A 26,177-nucleotide genomic window follows, 5' to 3' on the forward strand; every position below is an offset into this window, starting at 1 on the left:
TCCATGAGTTCGTAGTGGTACCAGTCTGTGTGTGTGTGTGTTTTCTAGCAGCACTCTGAGTATATAAAGTGCAAGAGTGTAGGATTCGATTCATCTCTGATTGGGTTTTGCTTTATGGATGGGACAAAAAGACAATGGAACAAGAGGGTATAGCATCCTGGCGAGAGAGAGACTAAAGAGGTGGATGGGATTCTAACCAGGAAAGAATATAACCTGGGAATGAAGAAAACTTTTTAAACTAAAACTCAAAACCCAGAATCAATAAGGGAAAAGATTGATAAATTTGACCCTTTTTTAAAAAAATTATTTATTTATTTTTGCCTGTGTTGGGTCTTCATTGCTGCGCGCGGGCTTTCTCTAGTTTTGGCGAGCGGGGGCTACTCTTCGTTGTGGTACGCAGGCTTCTCATTGCAGTGGCTTCTCTTGTTGCAGAGCAGGGCTCTAGGCGCATGGGCTTCAGTAATTGTGGCTCGTGGGCTTAGTTGCTCCGCGGCATGTGGGATCTTCCTGGACCAGGGCGCGAACCTGTGTCCCTTGCATTAGCAGGCAGATTCTTAACCACTGCGCTACCAGGGAAGTCCCAACTTTTTTTTTTTTTTTTTTTTTTTTGCCATGCTGCACGGCCTACTGGATCTTAGTTCCCCAACCAGAGATCAAACCTGGACCCTTGGCAGTGAAAGCGTCAAGTCCTAACCACTGGACTGCCAGGGAATTCCCTTTGACTACACTTTTTAAAAAAATCTGTTGTGAAAAAGGGGGGAAAAGAAAGCAAGAAAGGAAAACACCACAAGCCAAGTGAATAAATAAACTCAGTTTATATCTCAATAGAGATATATTTGTAACCGTATCTCAGAGGGTTTATATATTTAATATATAAAGAGCTTAAAAAAAAAAAGAGAAGATTGTTAGCTAGTGCTGTAGTAGTAATCATATTGTCACATATGTGTATGAAAACATGTTGTACACCTTAAACTTATACAGTGTTATATATCAATTATAGTCAATTATATCATAATAAAGCTAGGGGAAAAAAGAAAAAACCCATAACCTTTTGGAAAAATGGGCGAGAGATATGAACAAAATTCATAGAAAAATTCACAAATGGCCCTTCCATATATAAGACAGTGTTCAATTCCACACACAGTAAAAGAAATGCAAATTAAAACCACACTGAGAAAAAAAACAAAAAAACACCACACTGAGATACTGTTCCTCTCCTGTCAGACTGGCAAAATTGAAATGTTCGACAGTATACTCTGTTGGTGAGGCTGTGGCAAAAACGACACTGTCATTTATTGCTGGTGGGTAATGTGAAATGGTGTGATCCTGGTGGAGGGGAGTTTGGCAATATGGAGCAAAATTATATATATGCATTTTCCCTTTGATCCAGCAAACCCACTTCTAGGAATCTATTCCAAAGATACATTGGCAAATAGAAAAGATATATGCATGAAGTTATTCACTGTAACCACTGTTAGTGGTACCTACTCTACAACAGACTGGAAACCACCCAGGGGACTGATTGAATGATATAGGTACATAACCATAATGGAGTATAATCAAGTATATACCTCTACTGCTGTGCAGTAATTACCAGGATATATTGTATAGTGAAAAAAATCAAAAGGTAAAACTGTATACGTTACCTTTTTATTGAATATAGATGTATGGATAAAGAAGATGTGGTACATATATACAATGGAATATTACTCAGCCATAAAAAAGGAACAACACTGGGTCATTTGTAGAGATGTGGATGGACCTAGAGTCTGTCATACAGAGTGAAGTAAGTCAGAAAAAGAAAAACAAATACTGTATATTGACACATGTTTGTGGAATCTAGAAAAATGGTACAGATGAACCTATTTACAGGGCAGGAGTAGAGACGCAGACATACAGAGCAGACATGTGGACACGGGCTGTGGGGTGTGGGATAAATTGGGAGATTGGGATTGACGTATGCGCACTGCCATGTGTAAAACAGATAGCTAGTGGGAACCTGCTATATAGCGCAGGGAGCTCAGCTCAGTGCTCTGTGGTGACCTAGATAGTTGGGATGGGGGATGGAGGGTGAGAGGGAGGTCCAAGAGGGAGGGGATATATGTATACATATAGATGATTCACTTCATTATACAGCAAAAAGTAACACAACATTGTAAAGCAACTATACCCCAATTAAAAAAAAAAGAAGAAGAAGAAGAAGAAGGGACTAGGAATTCACATACACATATTATGTATTTGCTTATACCAAAAAAAAAAAATGAGGAAAAAATAAAAACTAATAAAAATGAATACTATACAGGAATAAAAGTAACAGGAGTTGGACATAGAAATGAAAGTTTGACTTCTCTGAATATATCTTGCTTTGTGAATTTAATTTTGGAATTCTATAGTTTTTTTTTTTTTTGTTTTTTGTTTGTTTGTTTTTTGTGGTATGCGGGCCTCTCACTGTTGTGGTCTCTCCCGTTGCGGAGCACAGACTCCGGATGCACAGGCTCAGCGGCCATGGCTCACAGGCCCAGCTGCTCCACGGCATGTGGGATCTTCCCGAACCGGGGCACGAACCCGTGTCCCCTGAATCGGCAGGCGGACTCTCAACCACTGCGCCACCAGGGAAGCCCTATAGTTTTATATCATCATAAAACAAAGTTAAATTAATATGAGGGGTAAGCAAACTCTAGAAGCAAAAACAGAATGAAACAAATGAACTTAACTATATATTGCTGACAAAGTAAACTCAGCAGGATTATTCCAAAATAATTCTGCAAAAGCAAAGTAATTTATCTGTATTTCTCTGGGGGGTATTCCCTAAATAATTTTTAGTAATGGTAGTATTAGTAATAATACTGGTGTTTTTATTCTGAAACTATTCTACATATTTTATATATGTATCTATATGTGTGGATATATTAGGATAAAGCAAATAATTATGTTACTATCACTATAAACAAGGATATCAGCTTACGAGAAAAGAGATATAAATATAAAATCAAATGGTTTCAGGGTATTTTTCCATTTGTGTATCCTTGTACATTTGATTTTGGGAAGTCATTTTTAATCAGGTTACCAGCCGCTTATGGTTTTTGTTCTGTCCATTTGCATAGCAATATTTTCATAATATTATAAAGTGAAAAAAGTAGTCTACAGCACAATCTAAAAAATAATATGGGAAAAGGAAAGTCAGTATGGATATATACCAAAGGTTAATTGTCTCTGTGTTGTAGGATTATGAGTATTTTTTACGTGTGTGTGTGTGTGCGCGCGCCTATCTGTATTTTTTTCCAAAATTAACACTTTATAAGCGCCAAAAATGAGGCGTTTTTAAAAATTTTATTTATTTTATTTATTTATTTTTGGCTGTGTTGGGTCTTTGTAGCTGCGCGTGGGTTTTCTCTAGTTGTGACAAGTGGGGGCTACTCTTCCTTGTGGTGCACAGGCTTCTCATTGCGGTGGCTTCTCGTTGCGGAGCATGGGCTTTAGGCATGCAGGCTTCAGTAGTTGTGGCACACGGGCTCAGTAGTTGTGGCTTGCGGGCTCTAGAGCGCAGGCTCAGTAGTTGTGGCGCACGGGCTTAGTTGCTCCATGGCATGTGGGATCTTCTCGGACCAGGGCTTGAATCCGTGTCCTCTGCATTGGCAGGCGGATTCTTTTTTTTTTTTGCGGTACGCAGGCCTCTCACTGCTGTGGCCTCTCCCGTTGTGGAGCACAGGCTCCAGATGTGCAGGCTCAGCGGCCATGGCTCATGGGCCCAGCTGCTCCGCGGCATGTGGGATCTTCCCGGACCGGGGCACGAACCTGTGTCCCCTGCATCGGCAGGCGGACTCTCAACCACTGCGCCACCAGGGAAGCCCAGGCAAGCGGATTCTTAACCACTGTGCCACCAGGGAAGCCCAATAAGGGGTGGGGGGTGGTTAAGTAAAAATTAATATAATGAACTTTCTCATCAGCTGAAAGATGGAGGAAGAGAGAAGACAAGGAAAAAATGTGTTGAGACCATTTGGCTAGATCTTAGGAGATTTTGCTAGCATATGACATGCAGTTCATATTGGGAGGCAGATAAAATCATGTCCATGCCTGACTGAGAAACTGCAAAACTTTCATAAGCTCAGTCCTGACACAGGAGAGGTTCTTGCCCCAGGCTTATCCAGGTACCTTGTGGACTCTGGTCAGAATCCTCGGGGCCTCTGGTAAAACATCAAATGTATTAATTCACTTAGATTATGTGTACTAGGTATGAGAAACATGAGTGACCCTTCTACACAGAGGAGAAGTGTGCTAACTCAGAAGCCCAGAAGAAAGCGGCTGTGCGGGAATAGCCCTCCCACGCTATCACGTGTTGACAGTTTCTTCCTAGCAGCAAGGGATGGGGAGGGAGCAGCATTGAAAGTTTTCTGCCTCTTTCAAGTTCACTTCAAAACCTCTAGTAATGATAGACCTCCAAGTGATTAGTGCTGTTATTCCCCCTGGTCTGGTGATTGTAATGGTGTTAGTGATGATGGGAATGAGAAATGGATGCTGAGGTTAGAGTTCATTGGGGGACGGTGAGTTCCAGCTTCTGGGCTGGGAGGGCCCCTCCTCCAGTCTTCAGTTTTTCAGTGGGCTGATTCAGGCTGTTAGAAACAAGAGTCAGCCATAGAGGCCTAGGCCTCCACACCTTCGTTCTCAGCCAGGAAGGCCCTAAGCACACCCCACAACAAGGTCAACACACAGGAAGTGACCAGGTGCTGGCCATCTCCCGGGCTGCTAGGTTACCTGAAAGGTCTCAAAATCAGGGTGCTAGGTTCCAAGTGAAATCGTGCTGTCCCAGCATCTCTGAAGAGCTTGGTTCCTCCTGTCCCTTCTCACTCTGCCCTCACTTCCTTCTGCAACCCTCTGATGCCATCCCCCACCCCCCCGCCTCCCCCCTGCCCTGCCCACTCCTCGGTTTCCCAAGAAGAGCAAGGCTTGCCTTTTCTCTCCACAACTTGGCATCACCGCATGACTCCTTCTCTCCCCCTTTTCCCTCCCATCTTTCCTCCAGACCAAAACTCCCCCTACCCGTAAACTCCTTGTCCCTCCGCCACCTCCTGTGGAGCTTGGCGTTCTCTCGGTCCTCCTCTCTGCCAGCAAAAGTGCTCAGGCTTCTGCTTGTCTGAAGCCTCCCCGCTGCAGGATACTGTGATTTTTTTTCTTCTGTCAAACCTCTAACTCCTATGACTGTTCACCTGCTTTGCCCTCTCACCGTGAATTCTCCTTCCTCCTCACCCTGGGTGGTCCACCTCCCAGAATTCTCTCCCAACTTCTGTCTCTCTGCACGGGCTGCATTTTGGGGTATTTTTCTGCTCACTGGACAGTGTCTCATCGCCGTGTTCCCAGATTGCAGGAACAGCGTGGGCAGCAGTGACTATTTGATGGATGCGCACGTGGATAACCTCCCAGGGAGCTTCTCGCTCTGAGATGCTGATCCTGCGGTGTGCATCTTGCCTCTCCACTCCTACAGCTGGCCCCATAAGGACTGGCCAGGCCTGCTCCTCCACACTCAGGCTCCACTGAACCGGATCTGTCAGACCCCGCACAGCAGCTACCCAGTGTGCAGGCTGGAGTGGGGAGGAGATGCTGGCACATGGAGGATGGCTTCTGGCGGACCCACAGCCAAGGCAGATGGACAGAAAGCCACTTAGCACTGCAGCCCAGTGCACTCTGGGACTCTCAACAGCCCTGTTGTGTTCCAGGTTCTCCAAGCCAGCACCCATGTTCCTGGATGACTCCTTCCGCAAGTGGGCTAGGATCCGGGAATTTGTGCCGCCTTTTGGGATCAAAGGTCAAGGTATGTTGGGAACCCTGCCCCACTTTACATTAACATCTCATCCCCCAAGCTACCTCCCCAGTGTCAGGACAGGGCTGTACCCTCAGAAGTCTCCCTGCTGGGAATCCACCCCTCTCAACAATGCCCTACCTTCTCTCCCTCTTTCCTGTCCTTCCTTTTTTCTTACTTCTTTAGTGGAATGTTTAGTCAGAAACCACCACTTTGCCAGGGGCTAGGTACACAACAGTGGAGTAGACAGATGTGGTTCCTCTCCTCAAAAAGTTCCAGTCTAATGCAGACACAGGTACTTGGAGTGCAGTAAGGACTCTGATGAGGGAAGAACACTGTGCTGTGAGATCACACAAAACAGGTGCCAGAGACAGCAGTGCTAGAGGACTAGATATGAGGGGGGAAATCCCAGAGAAAATAGAGGCCATCCGGACGGCTGCCCCCAGGGCCCTCCATCATCCCCTTCTGATTTTTTTCACCTTAACCTAGCCTCCCCTCCAGTCCTTTTTTATCCTGTCCAAGGCTAACCTTTCCCCCTATACTCTCAGAACTGTCCCCTTCTATTGCCTCAAGGACCTCACCCATGCAGTTCCTGACATAAGACTTTCCCATCCCTGAGAGTTTTACAGTTCTCTTTCCGTGTCAAGTTACTGCCCTATTTCATGGCATGGTAGAGTTTCAGCTTTAGCGTCAGACATAGAAGGCTCCGGTCGCAGTACTACCTCTTTATTAGCTGTGACCATGGACAAGTTACTAACATGTTTTGCTTTAGTTTCTTCATCAGTTAAATGGAGAGAATAATACCACTGTATTAGGTTGTGGTCAGAATTAAATAAGATAACGGTTATAGGGGTGATATCATTTGGCCAGCAGACTCAAGAACGCCTGAACCCTCTACTTAGCTGGCCCACCCCTCCCTGAAAAAAAGACAGTGGCCAGCAAAAGGATACTCTTGAACTGGAGCTTTGACCTTCAGCCTCCAAGGACAAATCTCATGGGTTGGGTTGAACCCCATGAAGAACTCCTTTTTCATGGGTGCAGGTAGCCAAGCAGCCTAACTTTTCTCCTAAATCCTCACTCAAGATTCGGATCCTGCTAAGCCATGAAGGGCAGGAAAGCCCGATACACAGCCCACCATCCAGCAAGAAAAAGCACCCCACAGTTTATGACCATTCTGCTCAGGTTCCCCTCCTAGAAAACAAAAGCCCAGTCCACACCCTTGGCCTTGGCCAGTGAGCAGCAGTACGCTTTTCCTTAGACGTGAAATTGGAGGCGGGAAAAGGAAGGGATCTGTGACCTTCCCCGAGGCCCACCATGAAGTGTATCTGAAGGCACTTAGTACAGAACATTTCCTTCAAGGTTTGTTTCCTTACGCTTTCTCATGCGACTTCTAGAAAGATTGCCCGTGCCAACTGTCTCCTCTTACTCACCATTTACTCTTGAAGAATATCTTCTCCCCTCACCACTTCAGTGAAACTGCTCAGTGCCCCCAGGAGATCCAAAGGATGCTTTTCATTCCCTAACTTGACATCTTGGCTGCATCTGACAGTGTCGTCCAGTCCATCTTTTAAAAAAAATTATGAGGTTGCTGTGTTTAATTTCAGAGGCATCCTTTCTTTACATGAAGTATTTCAGGCATATAAAAAAGCATAAAAAATAATATAATGAGCACCCACGTACTCTCGTACCCAGCTTCGGAAATAAAACGTGAGATACGACCCAAGCTCTGTGTAGCCCGTCCCCCTCCGTTCCCCGCCTTCTCCAGGAGACCAGTATCCTGGTTGTCATTCCATGCCTGTTTATATATTTCTACAGCATATTTATATATCTGTTTAAAACACGGCATGGATGGGCTTCCCTGGTGGCGCAGTGGTTGAGAGTCCGCCTGCCGATGCAGGGGACACGGGTTCGTGCCCCGGTCCAAAAAATATATATATATATATATGGCATGGTTTTTGCACTTTACAAACAGTATCGTATATCGTACTTGTGTGTGTGTATTTTTCAAATTGATTTTTTTGCTTACGCTTTTCAGATGTATCTGTATTGGTACACATAACTCTAGGTCACTGATTTTGCAACTGCTGTGTAGTATTCCATGTACCACATTTAATCTATTTTCCTTCGGTGGACTTTTTTTTTTTTTTTTCGGTATGAGGGCCTCTCACTGTTGTGGCCTCTCCCGTTGCGGAGCACAGGCTCCGGACGCACAGGCTCAGCGAACATGGCTCACGGGCCCAGCCGTTCCACGGCATGTGGGATCTTCCCAGACTGGGGCACGAACCCGTGTCCCCTGCATCGGCAGGCGGACTCTCAACCACTGCGCCACCAGGGAAGCCCTCCTTCGGTGGACTTTTAGGTTGCCTCCAACATTTCGCTATTACCAACAGTTCTGCAATGAACATTCTTGTACAAGTCTCCTTAAACAAATGTGTGAGTTTTCTGATGCTCTCCACCTAGGAGTAGAGTTGCAAGATTTTAATCTATGCACAGCTACATCTTTACTTGATATTAAGATGCTTTTCACTGTGATTGTACCGACTTACTTATCTTTAGGTCTTTATGTACATTACCTTTTTGTCTTCCTAACAATTCTACACAGCAGGAATTACCATCTTCATTTGGAAGATGAGGAAACTAAAGCTCAAAGAACGTAAGCGATTTATTGAAGGTCACAGAGCTCATAAGCAGCAGAGCCAGGATTTGAGTCCGAGGCTGATACCATTATCTGTTATATTATAATGTTCTCATTATACCAGAGTTTGAAAGGAGAGCAGTCATCATTGCCAAAACCAGAGAGAGGTCAAGAAGAATGAGGTCTGAATATGGTCACAGGATCTGAGAGCACAGAGGTCACGGGGCCCTTGCTGAGGGGCAGCCTGAGCGGAGTGCAGGTGGGCAGATGCCAGGCCACAGGGCTTGAAGAGGTAAGGAGGTAGAGACAGCCTGGCAAGAACAGGATTAGAGGTCAGCAGTGTTAGAGGGAGGAAGGGAGGGGAAGATGGTATCAGAAAATGAGGCGGAGTGGCCTGGCCCGGGGAGCTGGCTGGGAGCACTCTAGCTCTTCACCACTGGTTGGCTCCTTGTTTGCTTCCTGGTGTCTGCTTGGTGGAGGCACAGAAGTGAGCACGTGGTCTCTGCCTCTGACTGGCATTGCCATTCTGGGGGACACTGAGATGCCCCAGCTGCCAGGCAAGGCCCACGCCTGGGGGCGCATGTCCCAGGGCCTGACGGCAGAGCCTCCGACAGCCAGCCGAGACTGCCAGGGAAGGGCCAGGGAAGCCTGAGGAAGGAGCTGTGCGCGGGTGCCGGGGGCTGGCTCCAGGCAGAGATGTGTGTGCCGCCTCTTCTCCTGCCTCCATCTCCTATCTCAGGGAGAAAGTTAGGCCAGTGGCCCAGCCTTGTGTCCGGAGCTCCCTCTCCAACCTTCACGTCCACCCTAGCCCCAGGACCACGTGCCTTCAAATCGGCTCATCAGCAAACATCTCATGGGAACCCTTAAGTGACCCTCTAACAGTTGCCTCCCTCCTCTGTCCACAGATAATCTGATCAAAGCCATCTTGTCCGTCACCAAAGAGTACCGCCTGACCCCTGCCTTGGACAGGTGAGCCACTCGCTGCCCAGTATCCTGCGCCTCGGCTGCCCAGCGTGTGCAGGGGCGCTGAGGCCCAGCTGGCCTTCCCTGGACCTGGGCAGATTCTCCAGCACACCCACACACCCACACACGCATACACACTGGGGTGGGTGAGCAGGGAAGTGGGGCCACCGCACTGGACTGGCCACCCCCGTGGGCTATAAGCAGTTGGCAGGACATCTCAGTCCTCAGGCAGCAGAGATCTGAGGGTAAGAACTGAACGTCCTGGGCTGGGATCAGCTCAGCACTGGGACTGAGTGGCTGGGTGCTGGGGCAGCTGAAGGGGCTTAAATCCAGGAGGCAGTGACAGCTCTGAAGCCAACGGACCCTAGGTGGGGGAAGCCCCAGGGTCAGAGGTGCGAGAAGCAAAGTGAGTAGGGTTCTCAGCTGGCTACTGGGTGCATGGGGGCTTCTGAGTTAAAAATAAGTCCAGCCTTGAGTCCTGGAGCCTCCAGGCTCATTCCTCTGTTCTTGCTTCTCTAGCGTAGCCCTCAAGCTCAGCCCACTTTTCCCTCTCCTCTGAAGGCGGCCCAAACCCACTAACCCTTGGGGAGTCTTTAACCCAGAATGCCATCTTACCAGAGCTCCTTCCTCACCACCCCAGAGCTAGTGCCCAAGCCCCTTCCACACCCATGTTTCCCTGGAGAAGTGTCAGGGACCAGGGGTATCTGAGAGCCCTGAGTGGCCCAGCTCTCCGCAGCGTGGTTCCGGCCTCTCAGAAATGCTGCCAGAACCTCACTGGTCTGCCTCCTCTGTCCCAGCCCGTGCCTGGTCAAGGGCATGGGGTCAGGGGCCAAAGGGGCAGGGGGAGAGGAGACCTGGTGGACAGCTCTCCAGAGGTCTCTGCGTCTGTCCCCTCAGCCTCAGCTGCCGCCGCTGCATCATCGTGGGCAATGGAGGTGTCCTTGCCAACAAGTCTCTGGGGTCACGAATTGATGACTACGACATTGTGGTCAGGTGAGCTCCTCAAAGCAGTGCCTCAGGCACCTTCATGTCCTGGTCCCTGAGCCCACTGAGAACTGTCTGTCCATCTGGCCCATTGGGCTGGAGGTCAGTAGAAGCCTCAAGAAGAACCCTGGGTTGGAGGGCTTTGGAACGGAAAGCCCAAGGCCTGGGCTCCCTGTCCTCTGCATCTGGGGTATTCTGGGGTCATGGTGCCTCCCCACACGCAGGCCTACAGACCACATGCAGTGAGCCCAAGGCAGTCTCTGACTGGGCCCACTCTCTGCAGACTGAACTCAGCACCAGTGAAAGGCTTTGAGAAGGACGTGGGCAGCAAGACTACGCTGCGCATCACCTACCCTGAGGGTGCCATGCAGCGGCCCGAGCAATACGAACGGGATTCTCTCTTTGTCCTCGCTGGCTTCAAGTGGCAGGACTTCAAGTGGTTGAAATACATCGTCTACAAGGAGAGAGTGGTGAGCTCCCTGTGCCGCAGCTCCTTCCCCTCTTGCCCTGGCCCTGCCCAGCTTCCCAGTCAGCCCCCTTTCCCTGAACCAGGCAGAGAACAAGTAGGAACCTTTCAAAAGAGGCATCAAGGACCCAGATGCAACCAGGGGGCAGAGAGGCCAGGAGATGCCAAGGCCACTGGCCCAGACTCCGGGAGCTGATGTGCCTGCTATCTGCTACCTGCCTCCAGAGACCCAGGCTGCAGGTCCGTCCTCAGCCTTCTCTAGCCAGACCCCAGGTGCCTCCTCAGCAGACCCTGTGGGCCCTTCCCTGGCCTCAGCCCCCCGGTATGGAAAGCTGTCACCCGGCTAGACCCAGCTTTACTGCTGATCTTCACAACCCCCGCCCTCACTTTCTACTTGCCCCCCAAGTCCCTCTTACCCTCTGTGAGGTCTCTCTAACTGTGGTCGTGTGGGTCCCCCCTCATTCCCAGCCAGGGGAAGAAGGCCTTATTTGGACCCTGGGGCCATTCCACAGGGATAGCAGACCCCTCAACTTGAGGGTGCCAGTTCCCAAACCTGTAAGTCCTGACCTCTCTCCACTCTCTGCTTTTACCACTGACTTGTGGTTGTGTCCCCCACCTGCCATTGAGTCTGGTTCCACTGTGGCAATGGCCAGGTTCTGTACTTATTGGTCTAGGCAGACAAGGGTCTGGGCCCGTTTCTTAAGAGAGCTTATACGGCCAAGTAGGGTCAGACTGCTCCTTACTGGACCACCCAGTGAGGACCCTCCCGAGTCCTCTGTCTCTCAGCCCTGGGCCAACTTGTCCAGGCTCCTTCCCCCTCTCCCCTCAACCAGCTGTCACCAGCCACCCCAGGGGAGGGGCGCCGCAGAGTTCAGGCCATTCATCTTCCAACACCCAAGCCTCTTACAGAGGAGAATGATGACAGACAGCGCTCCGCCTACAGTGAGCAGCTAGTTGTTCTTCCTGGAGGTTTAGAGGAGAGCTGGGGGGCTGGAACAGCTCCTCCTGCCTATGGACGTCTCAGTGCAATTTGGTTTAACTCCACAGCCTTTTCCCAAGCAAGGCCAAGTGCAGGCAGTGTCAAGTAGGTAGCAAGCGAGAGCGAAGACAGAAGTCAGGTCCAGAAATTCAGGTAGGTGGGACAGTGGGGAGAGGGGAGCCCATTTCAGAGCCAGGCTGAATGTGGCAGCCAGCGTCCCCAGAGGGGAGGAAAGGGTTTGACCTTAGCCAGCCCCAGCGGCGAGCAAACCAGCTGCCCATGCACAGTAGGCGGCGTGTGGGGGCTGAGGGGGCACCCCTCCGTTTTCAGAACCCTAGGACCTGAGCATCTAGTGTCCTCAGAGCCCTTCTCTTTGTCTTGAAGGCAAGAGAATTGGGATCACAGGTAGGCACCTTTAAGGGAGAAATGGGAGGAAATTGGGTCTGCCCCGGGGAACCCCAGAGAGCCTGTGGGCTGCTTCCTCACCCTGCCTTCTGCCCATCGTCCCACCCCCTCCTGGCATATCCTTTCCTCTGCTCATCGACACCTGTCAAAGGAGCTCCTGGAGGGCAGGGCCCTGATCCCCTTTGCTTTTCTCACCCCTCAATGCCCAGCCACCACAAATGATCTGGAATTGGCTCAAACACCAGATCTTGCTTCTTGCTGGGCACACTGGGATAGGACAGGCGACCCATATCAGGAGGCCGGGCCAAAGGGTGGGTCAGGGCCAGCCAGGTGGGTGTTGTCACATGGTCCTTCCAAGAACACCAAGGACAGTTAATTCAAGACTCTTACAAGTCATCCAAGGGAGTCTGGAAAGAAAGAAGAAAAGGAAGGAAGCCAACTAGAGTTGGAAGACTCAGGCCACTCAGGGAGCAGACAGCAGGGCCTCACTTCTCCCCGAAAGACTCAGGACCTTACTGCCTGGCCTGGCCTTGGTGGCAGGCCTGTTCAAGGAACTAACTGGAGCAGTTGGGATGAAGAGGTGTGGGCCGTGCTCAGGCACATGCTCATTGTGCCGATGTCTGTCTCCTGTTGCGGCCATGCCCAGGGATCTAGGACCAGCCCCGTGGTCCTTGGTGAGGACTCCTTCCCGGGGTTGGGAGATGTGAGTGGAAAGGGGACAGAGGAGCTGGGAAGGAGTCCTCTGAAGTTCATAAGGCTTCCTTGACTCCAAAGTCAAAGATAATTGGGGCCTTTAGAGTGAGCTGCCAGAGGAAAACCAGTGATGCCTACGGCCTCGCCCGAGTGGGCCCAGCCAGGCCCTTTTGGTTACCCTGGAAGCCTCTGTAGTGCCCTCCTCCACCCCAAGCCCAGGGCTAATGCCTTCGCAGGACCTCTCTCATGCCCTGCTTCACTTCTCTGGCGTCGGAGACCCAGGTAAATGTGGGAGAGGCTGCTTCTCCAGGCCCCCTTCTGTCTGGTGCCCAGCTGCAGGCTTGCCTTGCTCCTGCAGTTATGTTTCTAACCATGCAGCCCCTGGCCTACTGGAGAGCCCTCTGCACCTGTCTGGAGCCTCACCTGCAGAATTCTGGCAGGAGGCAGCTCTGTGTTTGGGAGCCAAGGCCTAGCTGGGCAGGGCTGGGACAGGTATTAGGCCTCAGTCAGGGCCGCTGCCTGCCGCTCGCTATGTGAGCAGTCGCTCACTGCCTGTGTAACTTCCTGATTCCCAGGAGTCCTGACAGGGTATGAGAAAGGGAAAGATATAGGAAAGGAAGACCAAACCGCCCCAAAACAGCCTGTGCTAGAGCTGACCATGCTTTCTTCATCCACATGGGAGCTGTCCTCTTCACCATTTGTGGCTGTTTGATTTCCTGATTCGCTGGGCAGTAGCACAGCTAACTCTAAACAAGTTACCTCTAAAGGCCCTTTATCTCTCAGATCCCAGGAGGCCAAGTCATCAAGCAGGTGGAGGAGTTCCCAGCAGGCCTCGGGGCAGCTCAGAGGAGCACCAGCGGACTGTTGAGCGGGGAAGCTGAGGTCAGGGGGAGGGGAGGAGCTGGGGACACGGAGATGCAGGTATATGTGGGCCATGGAGGGAGGGGTGGCCTCCAGCTCTTGTGAAGTTCTTCTCAGAGGCACATCTGGCTCCACCCCTCCACGCGCTTACTCATTTGCCAGGCATCGTCAGGTGTTCTCTGTGCTGTCACTGTGCTGCTCCCTGGAAACAGAAAGTCACTCAGTCTCATGGGAGAGACAGTCCCCGAACTAGTTATAATGCAGTGTAGTAGGTGCTGTGCCCTCAGCATCCTCCTCCTGGCGTTTGATGAAGGCTGGAGACGCCCTGTCTGTGGTCCTGAGGACGGAGCCCTGGGACCTGGAGAGGACGGGACATGTGAGAGGCAGAGCTTCTCGTGCTGTGTCCGCTGCCTCTGCCAGACTCCCCCGCCGGCCCCCAGGATGCTGCTGACCCAGCACTTCAGAGCCCCGGGGAGCTGCCTTCCCAATCGTCTTCGTCCTCACTTGGGAAACCCCGGAAAGCTGGCCTCACTGCTGAGTGGTCTCTGGGCCTGAGGCCTGGGCTGGGTTGGTGGGTGTGGTTCCAACCCAGCAGGCGGGGAGAAGAGGACAAGGGCTAGGGGTTGGCCCCTGGACAGCCTTGACCCAGGCCTGACCTTGCAGCTTTTGTTCACTCCTTGGGGAAGGCGGAGGGATCTAAGAGGCCGGCCAGGGCCCCACTTCACACCCAGGGGGACTGGGCCCTTGAATCTGAGAGACAACGGTGGTTGAAGAGGAGAAGGCAGCTTAGGCCTTGGAGTCATACAGACTCCGGTTTAAATTTAGACCCTGTCACTTGTTAGCTGGGTTCTTAGACAAATCACCTAGGCCCCTTAGACTTCATAAAACAGGAGTAGTACTACCCAGCTTTCAGGGTTGGTTTAAAAGTTAAACAAGATGAAGTACAGAAGCACCTAGCATAGTGCTTGACACTTAGTAAGTTCTGTCTGTGGCAATTATGAATACTATTTATTATTTTATTATTATTATTGGTGGTGGTGCTATTAGAAAAGCCCAGTTGCTCTAGGGAGTGAAGTCTTTGTCTAGACTGTAGGGCCTGACCTAGGAAGTAACCTAAAAGCGGGGGTCAGAGGCCAGGCCTCGAGGAAGGAGAGACATGGACCACCTGGTGAAAGGCCGCAGGGTTGGGCTAGCAATCTAGCACAAGGCAAATGGCCACCAGGTCCCCGCATGTGAGGCCTTATTGGACCAGGCCTGAGACAGGGCCTGAACATCCATCTGCACCTAAACCCGTGCTCTGTCCAGGCCTGAGAGGGAGGCAGAGCCTTAGGATGGGCTCTGCCTAGCAGGAGCTCGGGGTGGACACAACCTTGCCTCTGGGGAGACTCTGTGCAGGGCACCTGGAAAGCATGGAGGGGCTGGCAGACACCATTGCCTCCTACTGCTTGACGAGGCCTCTGCTGAGGCAGCTCGATGCTGCGCACCCCACAGTCTCCTTTCCAGACTCTGAGACAAGCTCTCCTGGATACCATTTCCTTTGCAGCCATGGCCAGTGGACACAGCTCTTTTTCACAGATCCATTATCCCCTGTGAGGGCCAGGAAGGCTCCCTGCACATTCCCCCTCCTGCATCCTGCCCATCGCTCCTCCCCCACCAGGAAAGATGCTCAGGGACGGGGGCTCACGTCATCATCCCCTGTGCTCCTCTTCATCACTGTCATCCAGAGCCTCTTGCTTACTTACCTCACGATCCCTGTTATTCTTCCTCCTCTTCCTCCTTCCACCATCCTCATCATAGACGTCATTTAAGATCTTCAGTTTGCCAGCTTTCTTTGAATTCCTTTATTCAGTTTTCACCATGACCCTGTTAGATAGATACTATTATGATCCCCATCTCGGGGTTTAGGAAACTGAGGCACAGAGAGGATGAGTTACTTGCTAAGATCACACAGCTAGTTAAGTGGTAGAGGTGAACTCAGACCCAGCTCTGGATGCCATCTCCTCCCACCTTCCCAGGAACTGTCTTTTTTCACTGATCTCTTTTCTTACCTCTTTACTGGATCTTCCTCTCACATCTACAAATTTGTTCAGCTATTTTTTTTTTCATTTCTCTCACCTCAAAAATGAAAGCCCGGGCTTCCCTGGTGGCGCAGTGGTTGAGAGTTCACCTGCCGATGCAGGGGACACGGGTTTGTGCCCCGGTCCAGGAAGATCCCACATGCCGCGGAGCGGCTGGGCCCGTGAGCCATGGCTGCTGAGACTGCGCGTCCGGAGCCTGTGCTCCTCAGTGGGAGAGGCCACAACAGTGAGAGGCCCGCGCACCGCAAAAAAAAAAAAAAAAAAATGAAAGCCCCAGGAACTTCCCTGGCAGTCCAGTGGTTAAGACTCCACGCTTCCACTGCAGGGGGCACGGGTTCAATCCCTGGTCGGGAAACTAAGATCCCGCATGCCACGACGCAGCCAAAAAAAAAAAAGAAAGAAAGAAAGCCCCCTCTTCAGCTGGTAGTCACCCTTTCTCCTTCCCTTCTTTTTCAAGTTTCTGGGAAGAGTCATCAGCTGTCCACGATACGTATCTCCATGTTTTCCCCCTTCTGTTTCTCAACGCTCTCCACTCTGTCTTCCAAACCTATCCTCTATGGCAGTGACCTTCTGATTCTAAATCCAGTGGACTCAACCTTGCCTCACTTTAAAGGAACGACTTGTCAGCAGATATTCAGTGAGCATTTACAGTGTACCGTACGCAATGGTAAGTTCTAGGGAGAGTCCTTGATTCTTACAAACTCATGGCTCAAATCCTGGGAAGCAGGCTCAATTCTTCCATCTCCTCTGCCTTCTCTATTCAGTCATTCAGCCTCCAGATCTGTGGTTCTCCCTTTTAAAAATGTCTTCCTTGGATTATTTCAGCAGCTTCCTATCTCCCTGCATCCAATCAGGCCTCCCTCCAATCCATTCTCCACACCTGTATCCGAAAGACTCATCCTAAAGTGATGATTGGTTCATCTGGTTGGTTCATTCTCCTGCTTAATGGGTCCCCGTTGTCCAAATGCAGCAGTTCTCAGAGTGCTTTCTCCTTTCCAGTAGCATCAGTATCACCTGGAAACTTGTCAGCAATGCATTTTGGGACTCCACCTTAGGCTGTGAATGAGGAACTCTGGGGTGGGCCCAGCAGTCTGTTTAATGGCCCTCCAGGTGGTTTGGATACAGGCTCAAGTGTGAGAACCACTGGCCTGCAGGGTAAAATTCCAACTCCATGGCATAGCGCTCCATGCTCTGGGCCCTCCAACCCCTTCCTTGTCCTGACCGCTCCTTCTTGCACCCAAAATTACTCTCCACTCTGCCCATACCAAAGTCTATGCCCATTTCACACCTCCATGTTTTACCTGCTTCCCTTCCCAAGGCTGTATCAGATGCTCCTCTTCTGAGCTCCCAAGACACTCATCACTCTGTTATGCATAAGGGTTCTCTTATGCATCAACTCTTACAAGCCCCTGGAGGGCAGGGACTGTCCTGTTTATCTCTGTAAGCCCATCACCGCCTGCAGTGTTGTGTTTGAGACAGAGTTGGCATGCGTAAACGAAAAAATAACTGTGGACACTGAGACCCAGAGGAAGGCAGGAACTTGTGGCAGAGTCAGGATTCCAACCCAGATCTTCTGACTCTCAGTGGGGGCTCTTTCCTCACAAGTAGGCCGCCTCCCTTCTCTGTTGCCCCAGAGATCATTCTTTTAGATTCGGACCCTTGCGTCCTTTTGCTCCCCTCTTGCCTCTCCTGGGCACCTCTCTCCTCTTAGCCATGTTTGATCTTCTTTCTGAGGTTCCGAGATCATTCTCCTTGATAAAAAAAAGTGAAAACTGAACAGTCCCTGGCCTCTGCCTCGTTCAGTTGTCTGTTGATATCACACAGCCGGCCCCAAATCGACTCCTCTTCTTGTTCATTGCTTTTTCCAAATATAGCTTTCAAAAAGGTTTTTGACCCTCTCCTCATAGCATGCATCAAAATAAATTCCAAATGGACTAAAAAGTAAAATATAAAAATACAGCCAAAGGAAAGTAGTACTTTTGAAGAAAGTAGAATAGAAATCACAGCCCTAGAGGGAAGAGAACTTTCAAGGGACAGAAGTGCTAGGAAAAATGAGATTTGATAATATATGAACACTTTAAACAACAACCAAAAAAGACTGGATACCACAAAACTTTGAAAAGTATGTTTAGGAAATATGACAAATGGTTATCATCATGAAAGTTGACAGGAAAGCCATTAGGACCCCAGCAGTTAATGAGCAGGAGACTGAACCGATCACACAGAAGGCAATATAACTAGTAAACAACAGAAACATGTTCAACCTTCCTGGCAGTCAGAAAATTCACGTGAAGGCGACAGGATGCCAGTTATCACCTATCATGTCTTCAGAGAATGTGCTTAATATATAATACGTGATTCTGGCCAGAGTGCAGTGAGAGGTGCTCTCAAAGGCTACGAGTCAGAGTGTAATTGGGGACAAGCTTTTTGGAAAGGAAATGACACTTGGCACCAGGAGCCATCACCCAAGGGAAGGAAAAATCTGCCTACAAAGATTTTTATTATAGTGTTATTTATAATGGCCAAACTCAAATATAACCTAAGGGGTTTATTATGAAAAGTATGGTTCAACCAGCATACGGAGTCTAAAGGAGCAGCCCAGTGACCCTGCAGAGGCTGCGGGCACCTGGACCAGCCAGCACAGCCGCTCCCACTCTTGCTCCTTTGGCGTGGGTGGGGCCGCTGAAACAGCACTGGATTCGGTACCAGCAACGGATGCCTCTGCCTCAGGCCCCGTCTCTGAGTTTCATTTTCCTCTTCTGTACAATGGGGATGGTGAAAACTTCTCGGGGTGGCTCCCAGATACACTGCTGCAAGGAGCCGCTGGGACAGTGCACTGACAGCCCCTGGCACACTGTGCTCGCTGTAGTGGCGAGCACCTGTTGAGAAGGTCAGTGCTTGCCTTGCTGAGCCCCTCTTCGGGGCTCAGAGGGAAATGCCCACCCCAGTCACATCCTCCCCTGCTAGACCATCCCCAGGTACTGGAGACCTCAGAATTTCTTGCCCCAGCAGTGCCAAGTCCACTTCTGTCCTCTTGAGGGTAGAATACACCTCCCTGTATAGACTCCAAAGTCCAAGGAGGGATGTTTGCAGAGCCTGTAAGCCGAACTTGGATGTCTAAGCTGGGCAGTCCGCACACGTGTGCACAGTACTTCCCTCAGCGTGAGATGGGACCAGGGTGGGAAGGGAAGGGGAGGGCAGGCTGGGGCTAGCTCTCCCTACACCATGGGCCAGCACGGGTCTCCGGGAGTCAGAATTCTCAATTCAAACCTGGCCTTCCAGATGGTTTTTCAGGGGAGGATAGAATATATTTAACAGCTTGATACCGTGATTAGTCACTGTCACATATTTGGAATCTAAAACTTAGACATGTGGTATCTGGACATCCATTTGTAATTTTGTCCCTAGCCCCACAAATCTTAGGGGTTTGAGCCTTGACGGACATGGTGGCAATGGCTGGAGGTGAGGCTGGGTAGACAGGGGACAGACGGTGAAGGGTCTTGTCAGCCAAAGTCACATCAAGGAGCTTGGACTTTGTCCTGTGGACTAACAATAGCAGAAGCTAACGAGCTGCCTTTGTGCCACACGTGATGTGTGTGACTTGTAACTGTCACGGCACAGAAACACTATGAAGAAGGAGCTAGTCTGATTTCCCATATTCTTAGATGATGATAATGAGACTTCGAAAGGGTGAAGAACTTTCTGAGGGATACAGAGTTAGTAGTTAGGGTTCAAAAGCCGGCCCACAGAATTACTGGGGCAGCCCAATCCGCAAGCGGGGGGGGCTGAGGAAGGCGGGAAGGAGGCAGTTGTGGGATGGGTCTGCACAGGAGCCACAGGCCTGGTGTTGCTAGGTTCTTGGAGACCTGGGAGAGGGAACCATCAAGGGAGAGGGAGCATTCAAGTCGGAGTCAGTGTGGAGGAATGGTGGTCGCTGGATCCCTTGGGGGAAATGGATTAGATAGGAAGACAAACCTTTCAGGGCCTTGGTTTCTGTAAGAGGGGATTAGACCAGATGTTCTTTTTTGTTTTGTTTTTTGGGGTGTTTTTTTGTTTGTTTTTTTATTGGAGGATAGTTGATTTACAGTGTTGTGTTAGTTTCTGCTGTACAGCAAAGTGAATCAGTTATACATATACATATATCCACTCTTTTTTGGATTCTTTTCCCATATAGGTGATTACAGAGTATTGAGTAGAGTTCCCTGTGCTATACAGTAGGTCCTTATTAGTTATCTATTTTATATACAGTAGTATGTATATGTCAATCCCAGTCTCCCAATTTATCCCTCCCCCCGAAAGCAATTTTTTAAATTAATTTATTTTATTTTATTTATTTTTGGCTGCATTGGGTCTTCGTTGCTGTGCATGGGCTTTCTCGAGTTGCAGCGAGCTGGGGGCTACTCTTCATTGCGGTGCGCGGGCCTCTCATTGCGGTGGCTTCTCTTGTTACAGAGCACGGGCTCTAGGCATGCCGTCTTCAGTAGTTGTGGCTCATGGGCTCTAGAGCGCAGGCTCAGTAGTTGTGGTGCACGGGCTTAGTTGCTCCATGGCATGTGGGAGTCTTCCGGGACCAGGGCTCGAACCCTTGTCCCCTGCATTGGTAGGTGGATTCTTAACCACCGCGCCACCAGGGAAGCCCCGAAAGCAAATTTTTTTTTTTTTTTTTTTTTTCTCGGTACGCGGGCCTCTCACTGTTGTGGCCTCTCCCATTGTGGAGCACAGGCTCCGGACGTGCAAGCTCAGCGGCCATGGCTCACAGGCCCAGCCACTCCACGGCATGTGGGATCTTCCCGGACCGGGGCACGAACCCATGTCCCCTGCATCAGCAGGCAGACTCTCAACCACTGCGCCACCAGGGAAGCCCCCGAAAGCAAATTTTTTTAAGTTAATTTTTACTGGAGTATAGTTGCTTTATAATGTTGTGTTAGTTTCTACTGTACAGCAAAGTGAATCAGCTATATCCCCTCTTTTTTGGATTTCCTTCCCATTTAGGTCATCGCAGAGCACTGAGTAGAGTTCCCTGTGCTGTACAGTAGGTTCTCATTAGTTGTCTATTTTATACATAGTATCAATAGTGTATATATGTCAATGCCAACCTCCCAATTCATCCCCCCTACCCCCCGCCCAGACCAGATGTTCTTAAAGGTCTCTTTTTGTATGATGGTAATCAATGTTTTGAGGGTTATTTGTTGTCTGAAATATTATAGAATATATTTGTACAGAAAGTAAATAGCTTATATATAACAGAGACTCATGTATTTGTTGATTGGTTAATCCAGGTTAATCATTAGTTCTGAAATATTTTGTACATCTGTAAATAGCTCTCTTTTCAAGCTCTACTTCATTTTACTTATAGTTTCCTTAGTATGTCACCTTGCTCTTCCTCCCATTTTAAGTTTTATGCATGTGAACATTTGGGGGTATGTCTTCTATGTATATATTTTACATAAGTATAGCAGATGTTTTAAACCTCTTTTTGGCTCTTTCTTATATCATAATAATTATACCGTGTATTGAGATATTTGTACACAGCCCTGTCTTTCCTCCTGGGTTATAAACTCCTTTTGAGTAAGGAAAAAAAAAAAGACCGGCACTCAATGCTCCTGACAAGCTGTCTCAGTGGGTGGTGGAAAGCCTCTGAAGATGTTAGCCCTGAGAGTGTCAAGATCAGATTTGTGCGGAATTGAAGGAAGGCACGATGGAGGCAAGGAGGTCTGGTGGCTCCTGGAGTGACCCCAGTGAGCTGGTGACCTGTCCTCAGGCAGTAGCAGCGAGGAGGGGTGGTGGTGTAGGCAGGAGTGACCACACCTGCCCTTACTCCTGGCTGCAGAAAGCCAGCCACGGTCAGGCTCTCCACTCCCAGACCTCTCATCTTGGCATTCAGACTGCTTCTCCCCCCACAGAGAAGGAGGAAGAGGCTGCAGGAGAAGCAGCCTGCAAGGGCGCAGGGAAGCACTGTGGGAGCCCGGCTGGGCAGGTACTTCTTCCCAGACGCTTTCCCCCGTTGCTCCTGGCTGTTCTGACAAGAGCAGAACGAGTTGCATCAGCAGGAGACCAGCGGCTCCACGCAGATGAGCTGGGTCCAGGCTGGACTGAGGCAGGGACATTCCGGGAGGAGGGATTCAGCCAAGCATGCGGCGCACAGGTGGCCTTGAGGAGAGGTTTGGCCACTCCAGGCCGGCGTCACTGGCTGGCTTTACAGGCCTCTGTGCTGTGTCCTGTGGGTCAGGGAAGCGAGATGTGAGAGGCCTTGGGCCATTTGGATAGGCCTTCTGGAACAGGGCTGTGTTCTGGTGGCAGGCTTGGCAGTGTCACCCAGCAGTAGGAAGGCCTCCAACATCCACTGCCCTCCTGCAGGGCACCCAAGGACAAAGCTGGCCCCCGTCTGAGTGTGTATATAGTCTGTGAACTGGCCTGTGTGTGGCCTCTAACATTGCTGGCCACACCCTCTGCTTCACTCTCGGCTTCTGTGACGCTCAGAATCATAACAGACAAGATTTATTGAGCCCCTGCCATGTGCCAGACATGGGGCCGGATGCTGTAAAACGCACAGCTCTTCATTTAATCGTCACGGCTGTCTGGGCAGTGGGCCTGACGCCCCCGTTATGTGCGAGGAACTTGAGGCCTGAAGAAGTCCTGTGACACGCCCTGGTTGCACAGATGCGGAATCTGGATGTGGACGTGGGTTTCCCAGACTCCGAGGCCCACAGTCTCCCGTGGCATCACACCCTCCCTGCGTCTCCTCATCGCTCTTACTGTTGGTTCTCAGTCTCCTCCGCAGGCTCCGCTGCTCCCACCGACCCCTTCAGTGTTGGTGTCTATAAGGTTCTCCTCTCTTCCTGCCCCACACAGAGATTCTCAATCTCAAGTCGCCAAATGTCCTCGCTTCCAGGGACCCTGCTCCCTTTGGCAGTGGTGTGCGGCGTGTTGTGTGTGTGTACCTGTGTATGATTTTTCTGAGACGGGGAGCCATGGCTTTTATTTGAGAGACAGGCTGCAGTTGTGTTTACTTAGTATTTGTCTGACACAGTGATGCCCCAGCCAGATCCTGGTCTTCCTGTTCCTCCTTTCCCTGGGATTCCTGAGGAGGCCCTGCACCAGCACGGTGACAGGTGGGAAAAATAAAATAGCGGTGCCGGGTCCCAGTGCCCTAATGCAGGCTCTCTGAGACTTGAGTCCCAAGCATAAGACTCGTTCCCACCCCATCCCAATCTTGCTCTCTGCCCGAAGGTGGTAGGAGCTTCAGCGCTCTTAGAACAGGTGAGCAGAGCAGGGACCGGAATGCCGGGCCTGCTCCAGGGAGGCAAGCTCTGCCTTGGCGTACCCGCTGCTGCCTGGGCACAAGGAGCCAGAAGGAGCTGTATGTGTACCTGTGACTTTGCATCTCCTACTAGTAAACGTGACACACGTCTCCTCAAATCCAAGAAGTCACATGAGTTGTTTCCCCTCCTGGGAAAGAGTAAAGATGGGAAGAGAGGCAGAAGCCTCCGCTCCACCCTGGAGCGTTTGTCAGCTTCTCAAAGGGGCTTGAGATCGTAAGCTAATTTCCTACCGTTTCACGTGGTGGTTACATATGGGACCCTTAAGCACACGGGATAAGCCAAGAGGTGTTGTCTCAGAGAGGGAATCTTGTGTCACAGAAAGACCCAGGCTCTGAAGTTGAATCCAGCTCAGATTCTCCCCAGCTGTGTGTGCCTCGGGGCAAGGCCCCTCGCCTCTCTGAGCCTCAGTCCCCTCTGTGAAACAGGATGCAGGGCACCAACCGGAGTGACCCCTAACTCACCTCAGCGCTTCTGGCGGGGAGAAGGGAGGCCCCAACCATCCTTGACTAGCCCCCCAGACCTCCCGAGGTGGGAACAGCAGTGCTGATAGTAAATGGCGTGGCAGAAAGAACACCCATCCTGGCATCACGACGTTGGGTTTGCATCTTGGTACAGACTCTTACGTGACCTTGAACCCGTTGCTTCATCTTGGGTCCCGTACCTGTGAAGTGGGTGAAAGTTGAAGAGACATAAATAATATCTATGAAAACCAGCCTGTAGCCTCCACACCCCCAGCTGTGCCATTACTGCCTCTCCGTCCCTTCCCGAGCAGCCCCTGCCCTTCCTCCTCTTTGGGGGTATGTGGGCATGCGTGGGCAGGGACCCGGCGTTGTAGGGTGCGGGGAGGATGTTGGGGCCTGCTGGGCTCTGGAGAAGGGACGGGGGCTGTGCTTTGCTCAGCACAGGCTGGTACCTGCCATTCCTTTGAGTACACACCTGATCCTCCCAGGAGGGGCTTCTCCCCAGTTCTGCATAAGATCTTGGCCATTTCTCCACCGTTCCCTTTCCTGCTGGGTCTCACTGTCCCGACCTTTACCCCCTTACACGCACACACTTCTGGACACAGAGGGAGGCACAGGAGGAAGCCGGTCTGGGGTCTGCTGTCTCGTCTCACTGGGGCTGAGACCCAGCGAAGTTGGCCCTAAAGGCCCATCCTTTGAGCTGACGCTTGGAGGACGGATAGAATTTGCCCGAGAGAGAGGTGTTGCCAGAGACGGGGAGATGTGAGGAGGGGGTGGCTGGAGCAGACAGTCCATTGAAGGCCGCAGAAGACAAGCCTGAAGAGATGCTGAGGGCAGTGGAGGAGCCAGGATGGAGTTCATGTCCCCTTACACACCCGCGCCCGGTGCTGCGCTGCTGGGCCACAGAAGTGAATCAGATGTGAGCCCCTGCCCTGGGGCTAATGGCGGTGGTGATAGGAGCTGACCAGTGACTGTGAGCTGGGCACTCAGCCTGAATTATCTCATTGAGTTCTCACAACACAAGATAAATACCCTTAGTATCCCTGGTTTATCCATAGGGAAATGATAGTTTTCTTGCCCAAGGCCTCCACACAGTTGAGTGACCAGAGCTGAGTTTGGATCTGGGCCCAAGGATCTTCTGTCTTGGTCAGCTCATGTTGCTATAACAAAATACCACAGACTGGGTGGCTTATAAACAACAGACATTTGTTTTTCACAGTTCTGGAGGCTGGAAGGCCAGGATCACGGCACTGGCAGACTTGGTGTTTGGTGAGGGCTTCCTGGTTCATAAATCATCATGTCCTCACTTGGTGGAAGGAGCGAGGGATCTCTTGGGCCTCTTTTGTAAGGGCGCTGATCCCATTCTCGAGGGCTTCACCCTCAGGACCTAATCACTTCTCAAAGGCCCACCTCCTAATACCATCACCTTGGGCATTAGGTGTTCAACATAAATGAATTGGGGGGCGGGGATGGGCCACAAACTTTCAAAGCATAGCAGATCTTTTTTTATATAAATTTATTTTATTTATTTATTTTTGGCTGCGTTGGGTCTTCATTGTCGTGCACGGGCTTTCTCTGGTTGCGGTGAGCAGGGGCTACTCTGTGTTGCAGTGCGTGGGCTTCTCACAGTGGTGGCTTCTTCTGTCGCAGAGCATGGGCTCTAGACATGCAGGCTTCAGTAGTTGCGGCACGCAGCCTCAGTGGTTGTGGCTCATGGACTCCAGAGTGCAGGCTCAGTAGTTGTGGTGCATGGGCTTAGTTGCTCTGCAGCATGTGGGATCTTCCCTGACCAGGGCTCAAACCCGTGTCCCCTGCATTGGCAGGCGGATTCTCAACCACTGTGCCACCAGGGAAGCCCCTATAGCAGATCTTAACTCCATATTTTATCACCTCCCAAAGGTTAGAGGTCATTTCTACCTTGGGATGAAGGTATTCAGGAAAGACATGAGAAAGGAGAAGATGCTGAGTCTTAAGAAACAAGTAGGGTGGATCAGGTGGGTGGAGGCGGGGAGACCATTAGAGACAGAAGGAGCAGCATCAGCAAAAGAATGGAGGCACGAATCAGCAGATGCGGACTTAAGATGGGCTGAAATGAAAACTGGAGCAGCAGGCAGCATTACTGGCTAAAAATCTCTGATCTCCTGTGGGCAGTGGTGATGTGATCTGGTTTGTATACAGAAAGATCATTCTGGCAGAGAGCAGAAAGTGGTTTGGGAGGCAGAAGTGGCCCATTCTGGGCACTCATTTTGGGTGAATTGAACTCAACAATTATTTTGTACTTTTCCAGTCACTCTACTGGGCTCTGGGGGCGGTTAGTGGCCAACAAGACAGACACTGGACATGGCCTCATTATAACAGTCCATTTGAAAGATGATGAGACCTGGACTTTAGGTGGTAGCGGTGGGCTTGGGAAGAAAGGATGGATCCGTGGGATTCTATAGAAAATAGAATCGAAATGACCCAGATGACCAGTAGGACAGTACGAGCTGGAGAGACGAAGAGGGATGCAAAGTCGATTCCCAGGCTTCTGGTTTGG

The 26,177-nt window shown here is 50.5% G+C and overlaps 1 protein-coding gene and 1 long non-coding RNA gene across 7 annotated transcripts in view; one reads left to right on the top strand and one right to left on the bottom strand.

Moving 5' to 3' along the window:
* Nucleotides 1-26,177, top strand: part of ST3GAL3 (ST3 beta-galactoside alpha-2,3-sialyltransferase 3) — a 238,534-nt gene that overhangs the window by 204,483 nt on the left and 7,874 nt on the right. For all 6 annotated transcript variants that reach the window (XM_067725835.1, XM_067725839.1, XM_067725840.1 and 3 more), the window contains 4 exons: nt 5,712-5,806; nt 9,335-9,398; nt 10,290-10,385; nt 10,660-10,846. In XM_067725835.1, the coding sequence (XP_067581936.1) occupies nt 5,712-5,806; nt 9,335-9,398; nt 10,290-10,385; nt 10,660-10,846 (442 nt within the window). The remainder of the gene's footprint in view (nt 1-5,711; nt 5,807-9,334; nt 9,399-10,289; nt 10,386-10,659; nt 10,847-26,177) is intronic.
* Nucleotides 15,522-26,177, bottom strand: part of LOC137218634 (uncharacterized) — a 33,711-nt gene continuing 23,055 nt past the window's right edge. The window contains exons 3-4 of the long non-coding RNA XR_010940805.1: nt 23,642-23,841; nt 15,522-15,643 (exon numbers count right to left, since the gene is read on the bottom strand). This is a non-coding gene — a long non-coding RNA (uncharacterized lncRNA). The remainder of the gene's footprint in view (nt 15,644-23,641; nt 23,842-26,177) is intronic.

The sequence above is a fragment of the Pseudorca crassidens genome, chromosome 2 (genome assembly GCF_039906515.1).
Source record: "Pseudorca crassidens isolate mPseCra1 chromosome 2, mPseCra1.hap1, whole genome shotgun sequence".
In the NCBI taxonomy this organism is placed as follows: Eukaryota; Metazoa; Chordata; class Mammalia; order Artiodactyla; family Delphinidae; genus Pseudorca; species Pseudorca crassidens.